We start from the raw sequence: 20,791 nt of genomic DNA, 5'->3' as shown, positions 1-20,791 counted from the left end.
ACAGCAGTTTTTCTGACTTACCCCGAATTCGGACTTCCCCCGGTGCACCTTACACCTGAGCATAGTCACAGACCCATAATACAAAAATATTCTAATATCACGAAAAATACTTAAAAGCTCGCAACGAGTACACATTCATTGAATAATAAATCGTGCTTGTTTCGATAACCACGAAGTAAATTTTTACCAAGAATACTTTACTCGTTTATTGAGACGTTACACGAGGTAAACACCAAAGCAAACAAGTATAAAAAATAAACACCGGGTATTTAGCTGTAATTTGATAACGAGTATATTTCGCAGAGGAAAAATAACCTACACAGTACACACCGTTCACCGATACACTTAGTTAATCGTAGGTAATATAAATAATACGAATAGTTCTTCGCAAATATACTCACACCAGCAATTATCTGTCTGTCTCACACGCAAAAGTCGAGCATTTAAAAGTAGAATAGAAGAATACCTAATGGGGAAAAAGCTTGAATTTTAAATAGGTATAACCACACACCGCAGTCTTTTCGTTTGTTTTAATAGGTAACGAGAAGAATGAGGTAAGTATCTACTTACTGTATAGCTATAGTTGTATAATATTATCTTTTTAACTTTTTACTTCCTCTTCTCCACCCCCTTTTTTTTTTTACTATTTCTTTATACAAATATCGTATTAGCTCATTTGCAAGCATGTATACCAACAATTCTACCACTACCAATGTCCCACAGAAAACGAAGAAAAAAAAAGAGGAAAAACTGTGTATACAACGACGATTTCAAAATTGTTAAATATTGCAACAATCGTCATCGTCGCAAGTTAGTATAATTTCTATACTCTATGGTGTTGTTTTTTTTTTCATTTTGTGTTCTGAAATTTTCCTAAAAAGTCGTATTTTTCGCGGAGCTTTTGTAATTCGCGGTTAAAATATTAGGCACAATGGTCTAGAGCGAGTCGAGTGCACGATAACATTATTTTTGGAGTAAGTACATCAGTGATTTTCTACCAAATCAGTGAAAATTTTTTATATTTTTTTTTTAAATGGTTAGGTAATCTTCAATGAGATAAGGAGGATTTAATTGAATTGCTGTCAAATGTCTAATCAGTTCAAAGTTTAAGAAAACGTGAAAATTTAATTAATTTTTTTTAAAAAAAATAAACAAAACACGTTTATTCCATTGTTTTTTAATAAGCACGAAGCGTCTTTCAAAATTCGTTAAAAATTGAAGACGACAGTCAACGTTTGGGAAGGGTTCAGGAGCGACAACAAAAATTTTGGAAAATTGCTGAAGATCAGTAAGATTCATGTACTTTTTATTTGGGAAAAATTCAGAGCAATTCAATTTGTCACCCCCCCCCCCTCCCCACGTTCCCTGTCTAAATTTTTTTCAAACACAGCATGACTGATCAGTTCAAAAATACGATAAAAAATCAGTTGACAACATTTTTTTTTTAGAAACCAAATTTTCGAGCAGGAAACTTTGGCGGGAGAAGGGATTTGAATTTTGGTGAATTTTTGATGGCACTTCAAAATACTTTCTGTTGATTGAACGAAACGATTCGAGATTTTCTAATTGATTTTTTTCAGTATAGGCACAGGTATTAAAAAAAATATTCATTCAAAAAATTCGAACCCGGGACTCACTGTCCATCGCCCTTTACCTATCTACCCTTCTCGATGACTCTGACATTTCTGCTGAAAAGTTTCTCAAAAATAAGTACATAATTTTCGTCATAAGAAATGACCCTGTTCGATGACAAAATAGGTACCTAGGTTCTGATTTTCAATTTCGAAAATTCGCCTCAAAGGCAAGACTCACTTTGGTCAGTTGGAATTTTAGTCGCAAAAATATTCGAGCACCTTGTTCCAAAAATCTAATTTTCGCTGAAATTCAATGCAGACATTTCAGCTGATTCCCTCACAAGGGAGAAATCCCACACAGCTTAAAAAATATTGTTTTTGAACCGGACACAGATGAATTTGAAAGGAGACGTCAAAATTAACCACCAGCGCAAATTATAGCTGCTGAAATTCTTTTCTCGACTTTTGTCTAATTCTTAAAATTTTGAACAATTTTATGTATGTACAATGAAAGTAAAAATTTGATCATGTAAATTAACGTTGAAGGCTGAAATTTGCTTCAATAGCCCATTTTCGGCCTCTCGTGAGTGGATTGGCGATGATCTCAAGCTGGAGCCGTTATGGAGTCTGCAGCAGACTTTCGGATTATCTAATTTTTTTAAAAAATGGGCTAAAAATGTAATTCGGCGCTTACAACATAATTTATAAACTCAAATGATGTACCGTCTTTGTGGCTCATTCAATTACCATACGTAGGTAAGTTAGGCATCGTACTTCCAATTTCAAAACCCGTTTGTGTCGATTAAAATCCTAAATTTTCTCCAGCACGTAATTATTTTTGAAAAAAAAAAAAATAATAATAAAAAAATGAAAAATTCACAGTTCTCAAACGTGCAAATGAAAATGTCACGCTTGTGATTAAAATGAAGTTGATCGACTCGGGTGGTCAAAAACAGCGTGCAAGCCAAATTTTAACTTTTCATCTTAATTACTTAATTGATCAAATTTTGACTTTTTTTTTCTCAAGAAATGGATCTTTGAAATTGAGGAGCTCATTGCAAAAATAGCCTTCGTCCAAAATGAAAATAAAACACAAGCGAGACAAAAACCCACTGTAAAGTCCTGATGAATTGGTATAGTGTATTCAAAGTGATTTTTTTATCAAGAAAAACTTTTACAGGACTATCATACTGATGCATCCATACAATGCAGTGGAGAAAAGAACCTCCCCAATTTTTTTTCAAAGTGACAAGGGCTATTTTTGCAATGAGCTCCTCAATTCCAAAAATCTGTCAAAAGTCGAGATATAAATTCCAGCAGCTGAAAGGATATTCGCTGGTAAAATACGAGTGGATAAAATGTCCCTGTCCTCGGATTTTTGAAATTTTGATGAAACAATGTTGGATAACTTTGAAAAAAATGTTGAAGCTAAAAAAATTTCTCCCACCCCACCCCCCTCCCCATGACCAAAATGGGGTGGGACCCAAAAAATAAGTTCATATTCGTACCCAGCGACCTCGAAAACATACCATTCGATATATCACTCGACTTTTTGATGATTTTTTGAAATTTTAGCCCCCTGTTGGGGCACAGAAGGACATCGGGGAGGGGGTGGGACCCAAAAAATAAGTTCATATTCGTACTCAGCGACCTCGGAAACATACCATTCAATATATCACTCGACTTTTCACGATTTTTTCAAAATTTTAACCCCCTTTTTGGGGCACAGAGGGGCTTTGAGGAACTGGACCCAAAAAATAAGTTGGTATTCGTATTCACCGACCTCGAAAACATACTATTCGATGTATCGCATGTCCAGATTCGTTTTTCAAACGTATGATTCAGTTGTGTGTTACTTGAAAAATCAAGCACCCCCCACCAACCCCCGGGGAGGATTGAAGACCAATCAATGGTGGTGTAATTGATAGTTGAGTGAGTAGACTTTGTAAAAAAATTTTGAGCGAAAACAAATGATATAAAGTGGTAACTTCGATCAATTTATTGAACTGACATTTTTTGAAACACCTTCTCTTTCAACCCCTTTTTTCAGACACCCCTTTTGAGATATGGGTATCTAGCGTAGCATCAAATTTTCGAGAATTTGAAGGGGAACATTTTTTGTCATGGTATGTTTTATCGTAAACCTAATATTTTCGGAGTAAATCGCAAAAAACGTGAATCGGAACCGGTTTTAGCCCCCTATAAAAGTTAGCTCCAGGGGTAGAAGGTGCAGGATTTTTTTGGTAGTTCAGGGGGTTCATCTGAACACATTCCCGAAGAAAAAATTTATGTGCCAATTTTTTCCTTTTCGCCCTCGCTTTTTTACGTTATTTTCCTGCTCTAGATATCCCATCTGGAGAAAAAATTTAAAAAAATTTCTGAAAATACAACTTAGGTAGTAGGTACTTCTCTCAACGTATTTTTAGAAGAAAAAAACTGATGTGTACCAGAATTAGGTTCGGAGATATGGCGGTTTCAAATTTTCTTTAGTCAATATCTTCCTCCTGAAGGCCCAAAAAATTTTGTAAACATTCACGTTGGCTAGACTCATGCCTATACTCCATATATTTTGGGTAAGTAAACAATTAAACATACCTAAATTCACACTGTTTTATTCAAAACTCGTTGAAGTGTGATTCCCCCCCCCCCAAACGCGTTTTTTGCCATTGTTAGCAAGGTGGGAGGGTGAAGTGAGGGGAAATTTTTTGGCTCCAACATTTTTTCAAAAGGGATATCCAACAATGTTTCATCAAAATATTTTCAAAAATCCGAGGACAGCGGCATTTCACCTATTTTGCCCTTAAATACCCCTCGGGGTGCATTTTGGATATTTCTTTCGATTGACTTTTGTTTCGTTCACTCACGTGGTTGGGATAAAACTGCCTTATTGTTATATTAGTTCGCGAATAATTTTCATCGCATGGAAAAACAACTGCTCATATTTATAGTCTTCACTTAAAGCACCATTAGGTGTACATAGGTACAATTTATGTGCAAACTCGATTCAATTAAGATCAAAAAAAGGGAAGAAAAGGTTCGTGTAACTCCCCACGTTGACGACAATCTGTTCATATAAACACATCAGCGGCGTGGCAAAACGATCAACATCGACATGTCTGTTATATGGAAAATTCACGCTGCCCAACATATTGTGTAATGTTAATTTATATAATTGTTATGGGTGTGTTATAGCATCGCATCGACAGCATTGGCAGCATTTACAACAACAATTACACCGCGTTTGGAAATTCGACCCTATTTACAAAAAGGGATGTGTACCATGCATTTTACATTTTCATTCGCGTAAATCGTGTGTTTAAAATCGTATACATCTACGCAACTCTTGCAAAAAGCCATGTACCTTACCTACTCCTGTATTTGCTAATCGTTCCTCACACCGAGGCTAAATTTATGTACATACCTATCTCATAGACCTACCTGGCTACCTAAAAAATGAACTACACACACAATACTCGAAAGTTTAGAGGTACATATATAAAAGTGTACACACATGGTCGGTCTACAATACACAAATGCACTTTTATATGTACTGTATAGGTAGTTGTATAGTCATAATGGTAACACAACATCACGTTGAAAACAACATCACCATTTGTATTCGATTGTTTCGCTCGCCATTACTCCGAGGTTTACGCTAAAATGGGCCGATAAAAGGCGTATACTTGAAAATTTCAATTAATTTCAAATTTAGTCGCTCGACGTTTATTCTAAAGTGACCTTTTTGTTACATCGGTTCGCTTTCTGCACTATCTGCGCTGTATTTATGTACACATAATAAAGGGTTTTCACCAACTATACGTATATAGTTTTTATTTATTGCCTGCTCCTGTGTTTGCCTTTACACCATATACTTTTATGGCCCGGCAACAGGTATCTAGTACTACATACATCACGACAGGGGCTTTATATGTATTCGTACATGCACAGAAACTATATAGAGTGTAGATTTTAGGCTACGATTTTATATTATTTATTACTGTGTACACACGAGGACGTATTATTTTTGTTTTTGTTTCGCCTCGAATCGTTTTGATGTATGAACATATTTTTTTTAAATCTTCAAAGTAATATTATAGACCTACATTAGGGTGTGGCTCATTTTGTAAAGTTGGAATTTTCCACCTCCCTTCCACCAAAATTGTTACCTCGTGTGAGAAAATAATCCCCTATTTTTTTATTTTCCTCCTATCTTTAAAAAAATAATGCCAGCAGACCCCCGCTCCCCCCCCCACAAGTTGAAAACATGAAAAAAAACGACCCAAAAAATTCAATTCGTCAAAATTCTTTTTTTCTACGTCAGAATTTTTCTACATACCTTTTCAAGAAAATACTTTCTCCGGCTCCTCAAACCATATTAGCCTCCTATAAGAAAGAGCCTCTCAAAGTTGACAAAAACTGGAAATAAATCGTCGTTGTAGTCGTAGTCGCGCTCTTTTACAGGAGATAGCGTATATGTCCATCTATATTAGCCGGTATCTAGCGTATCTGATCGTTTCTTTCAGGGTCTTACAGGGAGAGTTGGCTGGTGAGTTTGTTGTTAACAGCTCCGATCGTTTCCTCCCTCTCGTCGATCTTCCTTGGATTTTCCCCTGTACCGCTAGCATGAAAATACCGTTTTCTTGTATTTTATGAGCTAAATACTTTAGCTTTCTAGTTTTGATATCTTCAACTACGACTTTCCGCTCCTCTCCTATTCTTGCTAATACTTCCTTGTTGGTAATGAAGTCCTTCCATGAGATTCGTAGTAGCCTTCGATAGCACCACATCTCGAAAGTGGATACTTCGTTCTCGCATTCTGCACTCATGGTCCATGTTTCGCAGGAATATTTCAGAACAGTCCATACGTAGCATCGCATAATTCTCTTCCTCAGATCTATACTCATCGTTCGATTTCCCAGCACATTGGCAAGGTTATTGAAAGCGGTTTTTGCCATTCCAATCCGTGATTTAATTTCTTTATTATCTCTGCCATCATTGTTTATCAGCGCTCCAAGGTATCTGAATTGGTTTACATTTTCAATTTCTTGTGATCCGATGTTGATTTTGACCACTTTATCATCTTCTTTTGTAAATCTCATCACCTTAGTCTTGCCTGCATTTATTTTCATTCCGTATTTTAATCCTGCACTGTTAATTTGGTCGATCATTTTCTGCATCTCTGCTTCTGTCTCAGCAAGGATCACTTTGTCATCTGCATAGCTTATTTCGTTTATTCTCTTGCCCTTGATCTTGAATCCCATTCGTTCGATTCGCGCTTCCCTCATTATTTCTTCTGCATACACATTGAACAATCTGGGTGAGAGGGGGCATCCTTGCCTGGTCACACCTCTCTGCGTACTCAGTTCCAATCTTGATGTTAGCGCTTTGCTCCCAGTACAGGTTCTTGATTATTTGCAGGTCTTTGTCATCGATATTGTATTTCTTCAGGATCTCCAACATCTTCTCATGATTGACACGATCAAATGCTTTTTCATAATCGACGAAGCAAGCAATGATTTCCCTATTTGCATTCAGTGCTCTTTGAATGATCACTTTCAGCAGGGCAATTGCATCTCTCGTCCCTTTTTTCGCTACAAAGCCATATTGTGTTTCACTTAGATTTTCATCTATCTTCTTTTCAATTCTGGCATTTATGATGGAGAGTAGTAGCTTCAGTGAGTGGCTCATCAGTGCGATAGTTCTATATTCAGAGCATTTTTGCGAGTTGTTCTTTTTTGGTATTGGTACGAAGTTTACTGCTTTGAAGTCCTTAGGCAGCGTGCCTTCATCATATATTTTGTTTATTATCTTCAGCAGCTCTTTTTCATACTCTGGTGTTAGATGTTTAATCAAGTCTGCTGGTATGAGATCTTCCCCCACTGCTTTGTGGTTTCTGGCTCGCTTCACCGCATTCCTCAGCTCCCACATTTCAATTTGTGGTGCCTCTTCTGTGGATGAAACTTCAATTTGAGCCGGACGTGTATCATCTCCATACAATTCTTGTATGTAGCTGATCCAGACATCTTCAGTTTCTTGATTGTTGACACAGTACTTTCCGTCTTTTCCTAGCATATATGCTATTCCGCTTCTCCTTTTCTTGTGGGCGGCCATCATCTGCTTCACTTTGGTATGCATTTCTCTAGAGTTGTGCCTTTTCTCCACCTCTTCTATTTCTTTGCACTTCTCCTCATACCACTTGTTTTTGGCCATTCTGCACATTCCCATGATCTGATTATTTATCACCGTGTATTCGTTACTTGGTCTGTTTTCTTTTCTTCGTTCTTCCATCAGATCCAGTATCTCTTGAGTCATCCATGGTTTGTGTTTTCTTCTTCCTTTGGATGGAATAGACTTTTCTGCTGCTATTTTAACTTTTCGCTTCCATGTTTGCCACTTTTCCTCGATACCTTGTTCTTCTTCCAACTTGTCTTCCTTTTGCTTTTCCAGTTCTTCTTGGAATTTCTTTTGCACTTCTTTTGATTTGATTTTTGCAATGTCAAGTTGTCGGTATCATTCTTGGCTCTTCTTCTGGCTCTTCAAGACTAGCTGGCATTTTGCAGCCAATAGTTTATGGTCAGAGTTGCAGTCAGCACCAGGATATGTGTGGCAGTTCTTCACTGTGTTCTTGAATCTTCCTTTTATAAGTATGTAGTCTATCTGGTTTCTGGCTCGATCTCCAGGACTGACCTATGTGTATAATCTTCTTGCATGTTGCTTGAACCAGGTATTGCATATTATTAGATCGTGTCTTTCTGCGAACTGGAAATAAATCAAAATCAGGAAAAATTTTCGAAAATATCTCATTTCCACATCGAAATAAATTGTTCTTCATAATCCATTTTTAAAGAAAAAACCTTTGTTGGACTCTCAAATGATGTTGACTCTCTTGTATGCCGCCCCCCTCCTTTAGGAAAAATAAAAAAATATGAAAAATGGATGTCTATGGAGATTTTTTGAAAATGTTTCATTTATCGGCCGAATCCGTCTAAATAAGCACTTTTTCAAGGTAACCCTTCCCCCCGCCGGTCGCTCAAATGATATTGGTGCCCTTTTATGAAGCTCTAAAAAGTTGGGAAATACCAAAAAAAAAAAAATGTAGAATTGATGTCTGCAGGTACAAATTATTTGAAAATTGTTCATCTCTGAACCAAAATAGGTATACTTCTAAGTAGGCCTTTTTTATCACTTCTTTTTTTTGGGAGGGGGGGTGCACTCTCATTCTTCAAACCCCACTCCAAACCACCAAAAAGTAGTGATTTTCACATTATCTGTTTAAAAAGTCCCCTTTTTGATCTAAAAGTCTTGTTTTTTGCGAAACTTGCTTATAACATTTTGTGTTTTTTTTTTCTGGCATTTGCACAAATTTTTGGCAAGATAGTCTAGAAGTGCCCAGCCCACTCTCGTAAAAAGTGTCAAAAAGTGTCCATTTTTGGTAAAATTGTCAAAGAGGGTCAATTTTTGCCAAAATTGTCAAAAAAACGTCCGTTTTTTGTAAAAATTTTCAAAGAGAGTTCATTTTCGGCGACGTTGACGAAAAGTTGTAATGTTCTTTGGTGGAAATTCAAAATTCTCAGAAAGTAATTATTTAATAAAAATTAGTCAAATGGTCGAAATTGTTGCCAAAATTGATCAGATATTCTTGATTTTTGCCTTGCCTGCGCCTAAAAGTCGTCTTTTAGTTTCAAAGTTTGTCAAACAAAAGTCCTGTTTGGTTTTAGAAAATTGATTCAAAAGCTTCCTTGTTTTAGAAAATTTAATTACATCCCCCCCCCCACTTCATCCTTTTTTTTCAGTTTAATGGCAATTTTTTGATATGATTTCACCTTAGTACATATATGGGCTTGACTGAGGTGTTGGAACTAGAAAGTTCACATTTTTAAAATTTTTCTCTCTGATATTTCGATTTTTTCATTTTTGTAAAAATTGGGGGCTTACCTGCTTCTTCAAAATCGCACCTTCAAATGTGATTATGACATAAAAATAAGACCAGAAGTGTTTCTCTGGTAATAATAAATAGTGGTCATTTGAATTTTTTTCCGTCAGTTCGTGCAATTTTTGGACAATTGTGTTTCTAATTCTCGAAGGGCCATCAATTTTTCACACTGAAAAAGTTGGTAGGTAGCTAAGATGTGATGATTTTTTAGTTTGAAAAAAGATCATTTTCAAAATTGGATTGCCAAAAATTAATAAAATGCCTAATTTGTACTCTGAAATTCCTTGATATTGCTTCTCCCTCAATTTTTCATTTCGAAAACTCGTCTAGATATTTGAATAAAACTACTTACCTACTGCTGACTAATTTTCTTATCAATTTGTTTTCAAACTGATTTTGTAGCCTATTTGTGAAAAAGGTAAGCGCGAGGGGGGGGGCGGAATTGGACAGATTGGAGCTTCCCAAAATTTTGCCTCTAAAAAGTAATCAAAAATTTTTTTTTCATTTATGTAGCCTATTCATGACATCGAATGAAAAGTAGACACGAGGAGGAATATGCGGTAATTTTTGTTGTTTACTTCCAGAAATTTTTTGTGGACAATTTAAAATATTCAAGTTCATTCATTAGGTATTCTTTACGAAGCACTTTTCAATAATTTAACGATATTTTCATTCAATTATTCAATAGAGTAAATATTTTTATTTATTAATATTGGCATTATCAATCATTAGAAGCAACGTTGCGTTGTTTGCAAATTCCAAGGTTGAAAATTCAAAAAAAAAAAAAAAAAAATCAACGAGTAAAAGTTACATCGATTTGATAATATATATATGGAGGGGGGGGCATGGAATCATTCGATTACACTATTCATGAAAATGCCAAATTTCATGAAGAAAAAAAGAGTATAGGCTACTCGAAGTTTTGCTGAATTAATTTCGAAAATAGGTATTAAAAATGGCGGTACCTAATTTGACTCGACGATTCATAGAACAAAAAATGTTGTCAAAATAATGCTTTTGTGATCCTGAGGTATACTAGGTGGTTCTTCCCTCTCGAAAAATGCTGAAAATTGATCCGAAGGAGGGATATAAATACTTACACTAATGGGAAAACATTTGAAAAAATTTTAATGTTTTTTTTTTTTTTTATGACATGACACAGGCTCAAATTTTGAGACGAGTAAAAAAAATAAAACTATACGTAGTAACTAGGTAACTTAGCTTATAGGAAATTCAATTTCAAACAAAATCGGTCTAAATCACTTTTTGCCTACCTTCAATGGAGTGGGCAGTATTCTAGAATTGATTCAAAAAAATTCCCAAATAAAAATCAATTAGGTAAGTGTTAAATTTTCTTGAGCCAATCTATCTCCTTCAATTTTGAAAATATCTCAAATATGCCAAGATCTTCTTCGCAGAGAATTAAATTTTCTACAAGAAGGAATGCTCTGCACATTTGAGGTATTTTCAAAATTGAAGGAGCTGAACAAATTTGAAAAAGAAAACAAAAAAGACAAATTTTCCAAATCGGTTTGAAGAGAGATTAAAGGTTCTTTGGATTCACAAAAAAAAAAAAAGGTCCTTCGTACTCCTCGAGCAACAAATTTGCCTCTTTACCAAGCAACCAACCACCATCATAATTTCCTAGGACAAAATTAATTTTAAAAAATTCATCTTATTAAGGTACATCTTTCTATTTCAGGCACCTGAACTCTGCGAGAAATAACTAACACTCAACTCGAGAAAAAACACACAGGGCAAGCATACACGAAGGGTTCTGGCGTGCTAAGAAGAGGGCCAGCAGCAGCAAGCAAGCAAGCTTGGCACAATATACAAATCCATAATATTTTCTCGGTGTTTGTTAGCCGTTTATTCGCATCACAAAGAGGTGCAACCCTCCGAACGTGAATCGTAATTTCCACCAATCAGCGTTCAGTTTACTTCAAGACGTGACTCCCATCTTCCTATTCATCTCGACAGCTTGTTTTGTTTAACCTTCTCTATTATATAAACACGCACACACATACATCTAGATAGGCTGTTGTTGGTCGTACTATTTCACACACAAGCGTAAGAGCCCGATGCTGTTTGGGAAGAGTCGAACGGGGGAGGGGAGAAGGGGGTCGTTCGCGGGGCGAACAACTGCTAGGTCGCGGGCACGCCAGTATATTTGTGAGTGTTTGCAGCGTATACTATTTATAGGTTCGTCGTGTGAGAAAAAGTCAACCGAGTGGGGGTTGAAATTGGGCGTAGTCTCGCGATGGCATATTTAGATTTTTAGGGTAATAAATCTTAACTTGTCAAAATGCTTTCGAAGCGAGTTTCGAAACAAACTCGCGCGCAAATGTGATTTTTTTCATCCTTTTCGTCGACTTCGTATATTATTTTTCGTGCGAAATTGACTTTTTTTTCGAGAATTTTTTTTTTCTTTCTTTGGCGGTAGTTTCTTGAAACGAGACTTCAATTTTTTGAAAAAAAAAAAAACAAAAAAACTTTGAACTTTAATTTTTTCGAATTGATTTGTTTCAGTGTAAAACTCGAGTTCGAATGCTGATCCTTGAATCGTTCACGTATCGTCGCGTTCGCAGTGTGTCGCATCCTTCGTCGTCGATAATCACAAATTGCTAACTCTTTGTACCTTCTATAAATGTGCACAAACGGAGGCGCTGTACTACGTCCGGAAATCCCAAAACTACCCATAATGGGTACAGAATCAGTCAGCTCTTCGGCGGAAACCGGTTCGATGCAGGTGACCACGAATACCATCCAACCCTTCGACCAATACCGTCTGCATTTATACAACTACGCTCTCCAAGCCGAACGTCTCCGATTCGTGCAGAACTACAGTCCGGTAGGCAATCCGATTTGTCCAACTTTTACACCATATGGTCCTCGATGGGCATTCCCCATGTCCCTGTTCCAGAACAGGCTAACCACAGACGAACCTAAACCTCAACACAGCTACATAGGTCTGATCGCCATGGCTATCTTGAGTTCACCCGAATCGAAACTCGTCCTGTCCGATATCTACCAATACATCTTGGACAACTACCCTTATTTCCGTACCAGAGGGCCCGGTTGGCGTAACTCCATCAGGCACAACTTATCGTTAAACGACTGCTTCATCAAAGCTGGCCGAAGTGCGAATGGCAAAGGCCACTATTGGGCTATACATCCGGCCAACATCGAGGATTTCAAGAAAGGCGACTTTCGCAGACGAAAAGCCCAAAGGAAAGTTCGCAAACACATGGGCTTGGCTGTAGACGACGATGGTAACGATTCCCCCAGTCCACCCCCGATCACACCCCCTCCTACGTTATGGTCCAGCGCACCGATCGTGTTTCCGACCTTTCCGACGAGTATATCGCGTAAACGACAATTCGACGTCGCCTCTTTGCTAGCTCCGGATGAAGATTCCAGTAAAAAGAAACAGCAGCTTGTTCATCACAATCATCATCATAATCATCACAACAACAACAACCATCAACAGCACCACCAGCATCAATCATCCAGCAGTGGAGAAGAAGACGAGACCACCGATATCGACGTAGTGACCAGTGTATCGAATGTTATCCACGGGTTGACCGTAGAAGATGCTACCACAACATCTTCGAATAATTCGTTACCGAATTCGCCCATCGGTGCGATATCCCCCTGGTGTTATCCGACTACCATATTGCAATCATCGTCGCCCGAACATCAGCAACTAGTGGCTAAATACTACGAGCACCTGAACCAAGCCAGAACCATACAGCTTTACCAACAACTCCAAATGCAGAGGAGGTTGTGCACCAATGAGCCAGATACTTCTCCTAGGATCGAGGAATTGGATAATAGCGGGTAGTACGCTCCTGTATCGTATTGGGCTGTGTTTGTACTCGTATTTTTCACAATCTGCAAATTTGCATACCTATATAGATTTATCATCGATTCCTCGTGATTTACGTACCCATACAGGTCTGTTGAGTCATCTTACGTTTTAATGATTATGTATAACTCGTATAAAAGGTGCTTTTATCTATTTTTATTTTATTTTTTTTGTAATTAGTAGTTCAGTAATGATCTCTTATCGTACCATTACACATACCGTATTATAGAATCATAATTTTATTTGTCCCGTCGTATACAATATTGCTAAAAAAAATGTCAACCTAATGGCCACGATGGCGATTCAATTCAATCAGCAGCTTCATTGCAAATTCAAGAATAACTTTTTTGGTGACCTTTCTCACAATTTCGCTCAAAATTCATAATTGTATTCGTTGTTTGCCATCTTTCATAAATTTCGAGGAAAAGAGAAAAATATAGGAGACATGGAAGCCTCGATGAGGCATGCCAAAGAGGGGGGTGAGAAGACTAAAACATTTGGGCATCAAGTTGGGAATTTTTGGGAAAAATTGAGAAGAAATTATACAAGTCGGAAAAATCGAAGAATTGCCAAAAACCACGAGTTTTTAATTTTTGAATAATAAACAAGAGGTTTCGCCCTCGCCAGATCGTTTTCCTTTTCCTTTCACCGACCAAAATTAGAGAGTAGAAAAATGTATTTCTCGCATCAGAAACAACGCTGTTTCACTCAGAAATCCCCCCCCCCAGGTCTCTCCAATGCATTCCAGTCAACTGCAGCGAAAAAGTTCCCATCTCTGCTGAAATCGTATCAAAAAATGCCCTATTTTTTGCCGAAAATTCGGTAAACAATAATTTTTAATTTTTGTCGAAATCGATTGTTTTCGAACACGTGAAAATTGTATGTCCTGAAAAAAAGAAGAATTATGAATTTTCGACAGATTTTGCCCTCACCTCGCTGGGATCCCATTCGTATTTTCAAAAATATTCTAATTTACTGAAAACTGAAAATGCTGAAGTCATGAAAATTGAAAACCAACTTTTTGCATGATTTTGTTATTTACAGTGCCGATTTACCCATTAGTTCCAATAGTTCCGGAACTAGGGCCCACGAAGGTTTAGGGGCCCAACGTAAAAGGAAAAAATTATTATCAATTGCAACGAATGCTAAAAAAATTGGTTTGAAATGTGTTTGTTGGATTGGTTCTTTTGAGGGGGGAGGGCACGAAATTTTTAGAATTAGGGGTTAGGGTATAGGGCCCAGCAGGGGTTAGGAACTAGGGCCCACGAAACCCTTAATGCGGCACTATATACACGTTTCGAATTATCAATTTTTCACTTGCTATCTCCCTTGCTTCGCTCGAAGTAGATCGGTTTCCTCTTCTTTTCTCTAACCAAAGTTGTGGGGTTGAAAAATTGACTTATTCTCACATCGGAAATAATGTTGCTTCAGGTTAAAAACAAAAGAATAAATTATATGAAAAAAAAAAATTTTCAAATGTTGAAGCCATGAAAATCAACTTTTTGTACCCTTTATTTTATTTTTCGAATCATCAATTTTTTTCAAACATTTTGCTCTCGCTTCGCTGGAGCAGATTTGAATTCTACTGTGAAATGTTTCAAAAATTTTCAATACTTGACGAAAAAAGATTCGAACAAAATTATATAGAAATTTATACATTCAAAGGCCAAAAAGCTAAAAAAAAAAATCACAAAAAATTTCAAATTTCTTTATTTTTGATTTCAGTACCAAACTATGCAATAGAACAACCTAAATTTTTTGCCAAGTACTCCTATAAAAGCATTGTTTTTGAACATCTAAAATTATTCATAGTTTTTGTTTTCAACTCCCCCTTCCAAAAATTATTCGAACCACATCTGGACAATTAGCATGAAAAATACAGGAGGATGAGGGAGGTTGAGGTAAAAAGTTGGGAAAATTTCAGTCCGCCCACCCCCCCCCCCCCCCAAGACCGACGACACATCAGTTCGTCAATGGTAGATAAAACTTTATCTTGCTTTCCAGAACATATCAAAAACCTTTAGGGTGGGTCTTGAAAAAAAAATCAGGAAGATTTTAGTCAAATTCGATGAAAACTAAATATCACTTTGAGCTGATATTCATTCAAAAAAAAAAAAAAAGTCGGCTCTGGAGGTGTCCCTAAAGGAGAGATTGGGGTCCACAAAGCGGGGTGTTTTTGAGAAAATCGTAGTTTTTTTCACTCTATAGCCCTTGCCCAACCTATTTTGGAGAAAATGGTGCAGTTCCAAAAGTAAGTATTTGAGATTTCATGCCGGTCCCGGGTATCAAACAAAATGTGGAAACTAAAAAGAAGGACCTTGCAAGGACCTTTGGGAAGGACATTTTCAAAATTAAAAATGTACTGATACCCCCCCCCCTTCTACAATTCATTTTCACAAAATTTCCTAAAAAAAATCTTCAAAAATCGATAAGGTGACATCTCAAAAAAGTGAAATTTTACAGGAGAGTGATTTTCTTTTTTTTTAAAACTTGATTCATTATTTTTATCAACTTATAATTTATTGTGCGGAATGAATAGTCACCTCATTTTAAAGATCTGGTATCCTACCTTCATTTAGCATAAGAACACTTTGAAAAATAAAATCTTAAAGAGGAAATATTTCAATGTTTGGAAAACATTTTGAGTTAGAACCTTTCATTAAAGTTGATGTGCAGGCGAAAGGAAGCGTCCAAAAAAATTTCATGTTAACAAAGTTGTAGAGAATTAAATTTTCAATCGACATAATGTCGTTAGTTTTTTTCTAGAGTGCTTAGTTTTTGAGTTTTTCTCAAAAAACTAAAATTTCATTATGTGCAAATTCATTTTTCTGAAAAGTGATCAATTTAAAAAAAATTTTCCATTTGGTACAAACCAATAAAAAATGCACTCCTTGTGACTATTTCTAACTGACAAACATTCAAAACAATCAAAACTGTTTGTTAACACTTTGTATGTACGAAATTTGCTCAAAAAAGGTGGAGTTTTTTGAGATGTCACCTTATAACTCCAAACAACTTGCAATGTTGTTGGGATTTTGAGTTAGGCCATTTGGGTTTTTTACATCATCTAGATAATGTACCCAAATCAAAGTGTTATTTTTGGTTGAGGGGGGTCATACAAGCCCCAAAAGTGCAAAAACAACAAAATCAATTTTTTTTGAGATGTCACCTTATTACTCCCAAGGCGCGATATGTAGATAATTATTTTGACGTTGAAAAAATGAAAAATTCTGAAAAAATTGAGTTTTGCATTTTTCGCTTGATTTTGATTAAATGACAGAATTATTTGAAAATTTGGAAAGTTCCTGACTTTTTTGAAAAGAAGTACCCATATATATAGGCAAAAAGACAAACTTTTCCTGACCTCCTAAATCGGAAAGGCCGTTATAAATACCCTGTTTTGCCTCTTGAAATACAAATTTTTGAAATTTTTTGCACCTTCGCTTCGCTAAGGCTTCTGTCTTTTTCCCCTCAAATTGAGATCGAATTTTTATAAAAATCTATTGGGTAAGGTGTTCAAATTTAAAAAAATGTTTGAACCCTTTTTGAGCTGAAAAAACATTGTTTTTTTATTTCTCGAAACTAACTCTTGCTCTCACTCCGCTCGGGCCTGTTTGCTTGTCATTTTTAAAAACCCATCATTCAAATACTAAAAAAGTGAACAATTTTTTAAAAACATCGTTTTCTCATCTCTCAAAATACGAATTCTTCACCAGCTTTTGACTTCTCTTTGCTCGGGGTGGTCAATTTTTATCTCATTTTCTAAACCTATAAAAAAAATTGCATAAGAATGTCTCGAAAACCTGTTTAAAATCACTAAAATTTGGCTGAATTTCCATAGAACATGCTTTAAATTATGACTTAAAAACCCGAATAAATGGATTCAAATCACGGAAAATCACCAAAAATTCATAAAATTGCTACGAAACAGTTAGCAAAAAATACACCTAAAAGCGTTAAAAGTGCAGAACAGTCGTGAAAAAACTCTTTAAAAAAATTAAAATTTCCGAAAATTATCAAATTGTAATGAAATTATAGTAAAATTGTGCTAAAATGCGTGAAATATGGGTCTAGGCCATTTCCATCGAAATCCAAGACCACTTTTGTGGCTCTACTGAGTGGTTGAAAATTTGGCAAATGTCTTATTTCGGGGTAAATAAAATTCGTTTTTTGAATTTTTTTCTCAAATTGTATTTCACATCATTTATGTTAATCATTTCTGAATCTGGGAAAATATTTTCGTCTTTCGTATTTATCGTCAATTTCAAAAAACTGAAAACATTTCACAAGTTTCTGTGTATTTTTCTCTATTTTTTTTTTGAAATTGGCTATAATTTTTGAAATATTGACACCATTGTGTTCAAAAATATTCTCTCAATTTCAGAAAATGATATCTTTCGATGTTTTAGTACATATAATTAACGAATGAAAAAATTTTCAAGACACAAATTTTCTCAAAAAGAAGCAATTCGTAAATTTTCAATCGCTCAGAATTTTGACGACAATAGCTTAGGTCGACGCAGAATCTTGAATACCATCTTCTGAAACTGGACCAATTTTTCCAGAACAGATTATGAAGGTGCAAGAGGCAAAAAACCACGATTTTTGTCCGAAAATGCCCCCTCTTGAGGACCCATATTTTTTTCCTGGAGTAGATACCTCCTGTGCTAAAAAATATTTCCAGGTGATTTTTCAACTCAAAATGAAGGAGTTCAATGAATTTGGTCAAAATCAAACTACATTTTTTTTCACCATCTCTCGCGTTTTTCTGTCATAAAAATGTTTTAACCTGGGGAAATAAAATTATAACAAGGGCAAGAACAAATAAAACATCAATTTTAAAATTTCGGAAAAAAGTATCACAAATTCTCATTAATTTTAAAAAAAAAAAATCAAGAAAACTAATTGAAATTAGGCTTTGGGATGATTCGAATTATTCGGATCAAACATGTCGTGATTCAAATCATCATATTTTGAAGCTGTGATTCCTGATTCATCATAATATGCGTAAAGTAACAACATCATGAGCCATGAATCAGAATCACGTTCTCGAGCTACTCACTCTCTCGATGAAATATGTCACAATGTCTATTGGATTTTGCGAAATTTTGATCGAACTTTAAGAATGACGTTTCAACCAACTGTTGCCCAGTTCGTCTCAATTTTAGGCAATTTTCAGTTATTTTTATGCACACTGCACAGCTACAGGTTTCATAATGTATTTAATGCCATTTTCTCCAAACTTTATTCAACATTGATGACGTTGGATCAATTTTATGGGCGATGCAATATGTTTCATAATCCAGGCGATTTTTACAAAACTCAGCTCAAAATCCGAGATATTTCATCAATCTCTAGTCATTTTCTCCCCAGCATAATTTTACGAGTTTTTCTAAATTACGACCAATGTTTTTAGTTTTTGATAATTTTTACCTTTGATTTTCAATACTTCTTTTTTACAGCATTATCGCGTAATCTGTTAACACGTTTTCATCACAAACTTTGATCAATTTTGACAAATTTCCCTGAAAATTTTACTAGTTTTTGGCAATATTGGATGATTTCAACTTTTTTTATTTTTTAGGTGTTTTCCTAACATTAGACAGGATTTTTAAGCATGTTTGATACAGTTTCTACTAAATTTTGATGAATTTTGCGTTTATTTTTTCAAAATATTGGGATGTTTCAATTATGATCTTTGCGCTTTTTACGGCTGTCATTTTTAATGAAATTTCAACAATACCTTGTGCAATTTTCACTATATAAATTTCACCGAATTTTGCCAGAACTTCGTTTGATCTTCGCCAAATTTTATTCAATTTTTTTTTTCAATTTATATTTCATTTTTCTAATATAATTTTTTTTTCAACGCGGATAACACAGTTTGCCGAAAATATTTAAAATGAAACAAAAAATGGACATAGCCTTGCATATTTTAAATAAGAAAAATCTTGAGCAGATCGTTCGATAATTTGAGGAAAAACGAAGAAAAGACAAAAAGAAAAAAATTAAATTAAAAGTAAAAAAAGTGAATGAGATTTCAAAAATGCGCTCAACAATTCATTCAATACTTATAGTTATACTGATCGATACCTAAAAAATATATTTCACACATACACGAATATCACAATTTCATTTAAAATTTTCAGTTTCTATGAGCATAAGGCTATCGAACTTTTCCCTCAATTTCTCCCAAGTGCAACCTCTAAACAAAAAATATAAATCGAAAATGCCATCTTGGGATGTCCTCAATTTTCAAAAAAATCGCCATTAATTCTCCAAAAATGAGCTCAATTTTAAATGAAAATACATATTTAATTTTTAAAAAATAGACCCTTAATCAAATTATTCCTAAATCTAAAAATCTATCAACATCTAACTAACATCAACCTCATAAAATAGGTACCTCTACCTACGTAAACAACGAATAAAAAGCTAGTTCGCCATTTTTTCCCAGTATTTATCGGCGGTATCCCACACTAATAAAATACATATTATCGATGCCATTTTGAATACGTAATAAATTAGTCGAATTTAACGCAGTACGGTACTCGTTATCGCGACACTTTATCGAATAAATTACTCGTACATTTGACCTGCCCTTTCGTGTGTTTTTCGAAAAAATATTACCTACCAATACCTTTTAACTTAACGCGTGTGAATATTGAATAACCATTACCTACATTAGGCTATACCTACATAATATAGAGAGAATTCGTGCCATATACCATGTTTTTTTTTCAATTTTCTCCTACTCATTATATTTTTAAGATTTATTACCTGTCTCGTTTGACTTAAAAAAAAAAAAATATTGTATTATTTAAATAATGCGCTGCGCTACCTATGTATTTATGTATTGTGTAATTTTCTTGTGTATTTATACGAACGAATGAAAGAAAAAAAAATCGACTTGTATAAATTGTGTACATTGTTAATCATTCTTATATTGTTTTTTTCTTATTTATTCATTTTTTTTTTTTTTTGAAGTGAAAGGAAAATTTTCCGATTGTATATTTTTTAAATGAATTAAAAAAGTTGAAGTTGAACTGTTCGTTTTATTCTGAATATTTATTCATTCCAACCGCAAAATTTTTCCAAATGATTATCATGTTCAAGTATAGAAACTTGTGTTTGAAATATGGCTCGGGTAAAATGAACCAAGTGGCAGTAAAAATTTAACAATTTTTTTCGATACCTACCTGATGATATTTTTAGTATATTAGGTTACTAGGTACTCGTATATGAATTTCACACATTTTCAACGTGTTTTATCAGCGAAAGAATCTTCTCTAACTTTCAAACAAAAAACGAATAAACATGAATTTTTTTTTCATTTATGCTTTATTTGGAAATACGAGTACTTACTAATTGTACGTCGAAAATGTGTAAAAGTCATTTTAAAATTTTCAAATGATA

General features: G+C 35.1%; 1 protein-coding gene and 1 long non-coding RNA gene across 3 annotated transcripts in view; one reads left to right on the top strand and one right to left on the bottom strand.

Annotated features, from left to right (window-relative positions):
- LOC135848556 (uncharacterized) overlaps positions 1–20,791 on the bottom strand; it is a 133,672-nt gene that overhangs the window by 66,052 nt on the left and 46,829 nt on the right. The window lies entirely within an intron of this gene.
- Positions 679–20,583, top strand: fd102C (forkhead domain 102C). The gene is made up of 2 exons (XM_065366068.1): positions 679–974; positions 11,210–20,583. Exon 2 carries the CDS (start codon positions 12,155–12,157, stop codon positions 13,349–13,351), a length of 1,197 nt encoding a protein of 398 aa, XP_065222140.1. The 5' UTR covers positions 679–974; positions 11,210–12,154; the 3' UTR covers positions 13,352–20,583.

Source organism: Planococcus citri, chromosome 5 (assembly GCF_950023065.1).
Source record: "Planococcus citri chromosome 5, ihPlaCitr1.1, whole genome shotgun sequence".
Classification (NCBI taxonomy): Eukaryota; Metazoa; Arthropoda; class Insecta; order Hemiptera; family Pseudococcidae; genus Planococcus; species Planococcus citri.
Note: the sequence above shows the minus strand (reverse complement) of the source record. Positions and strands in the feature narration are given on the sequence as shown.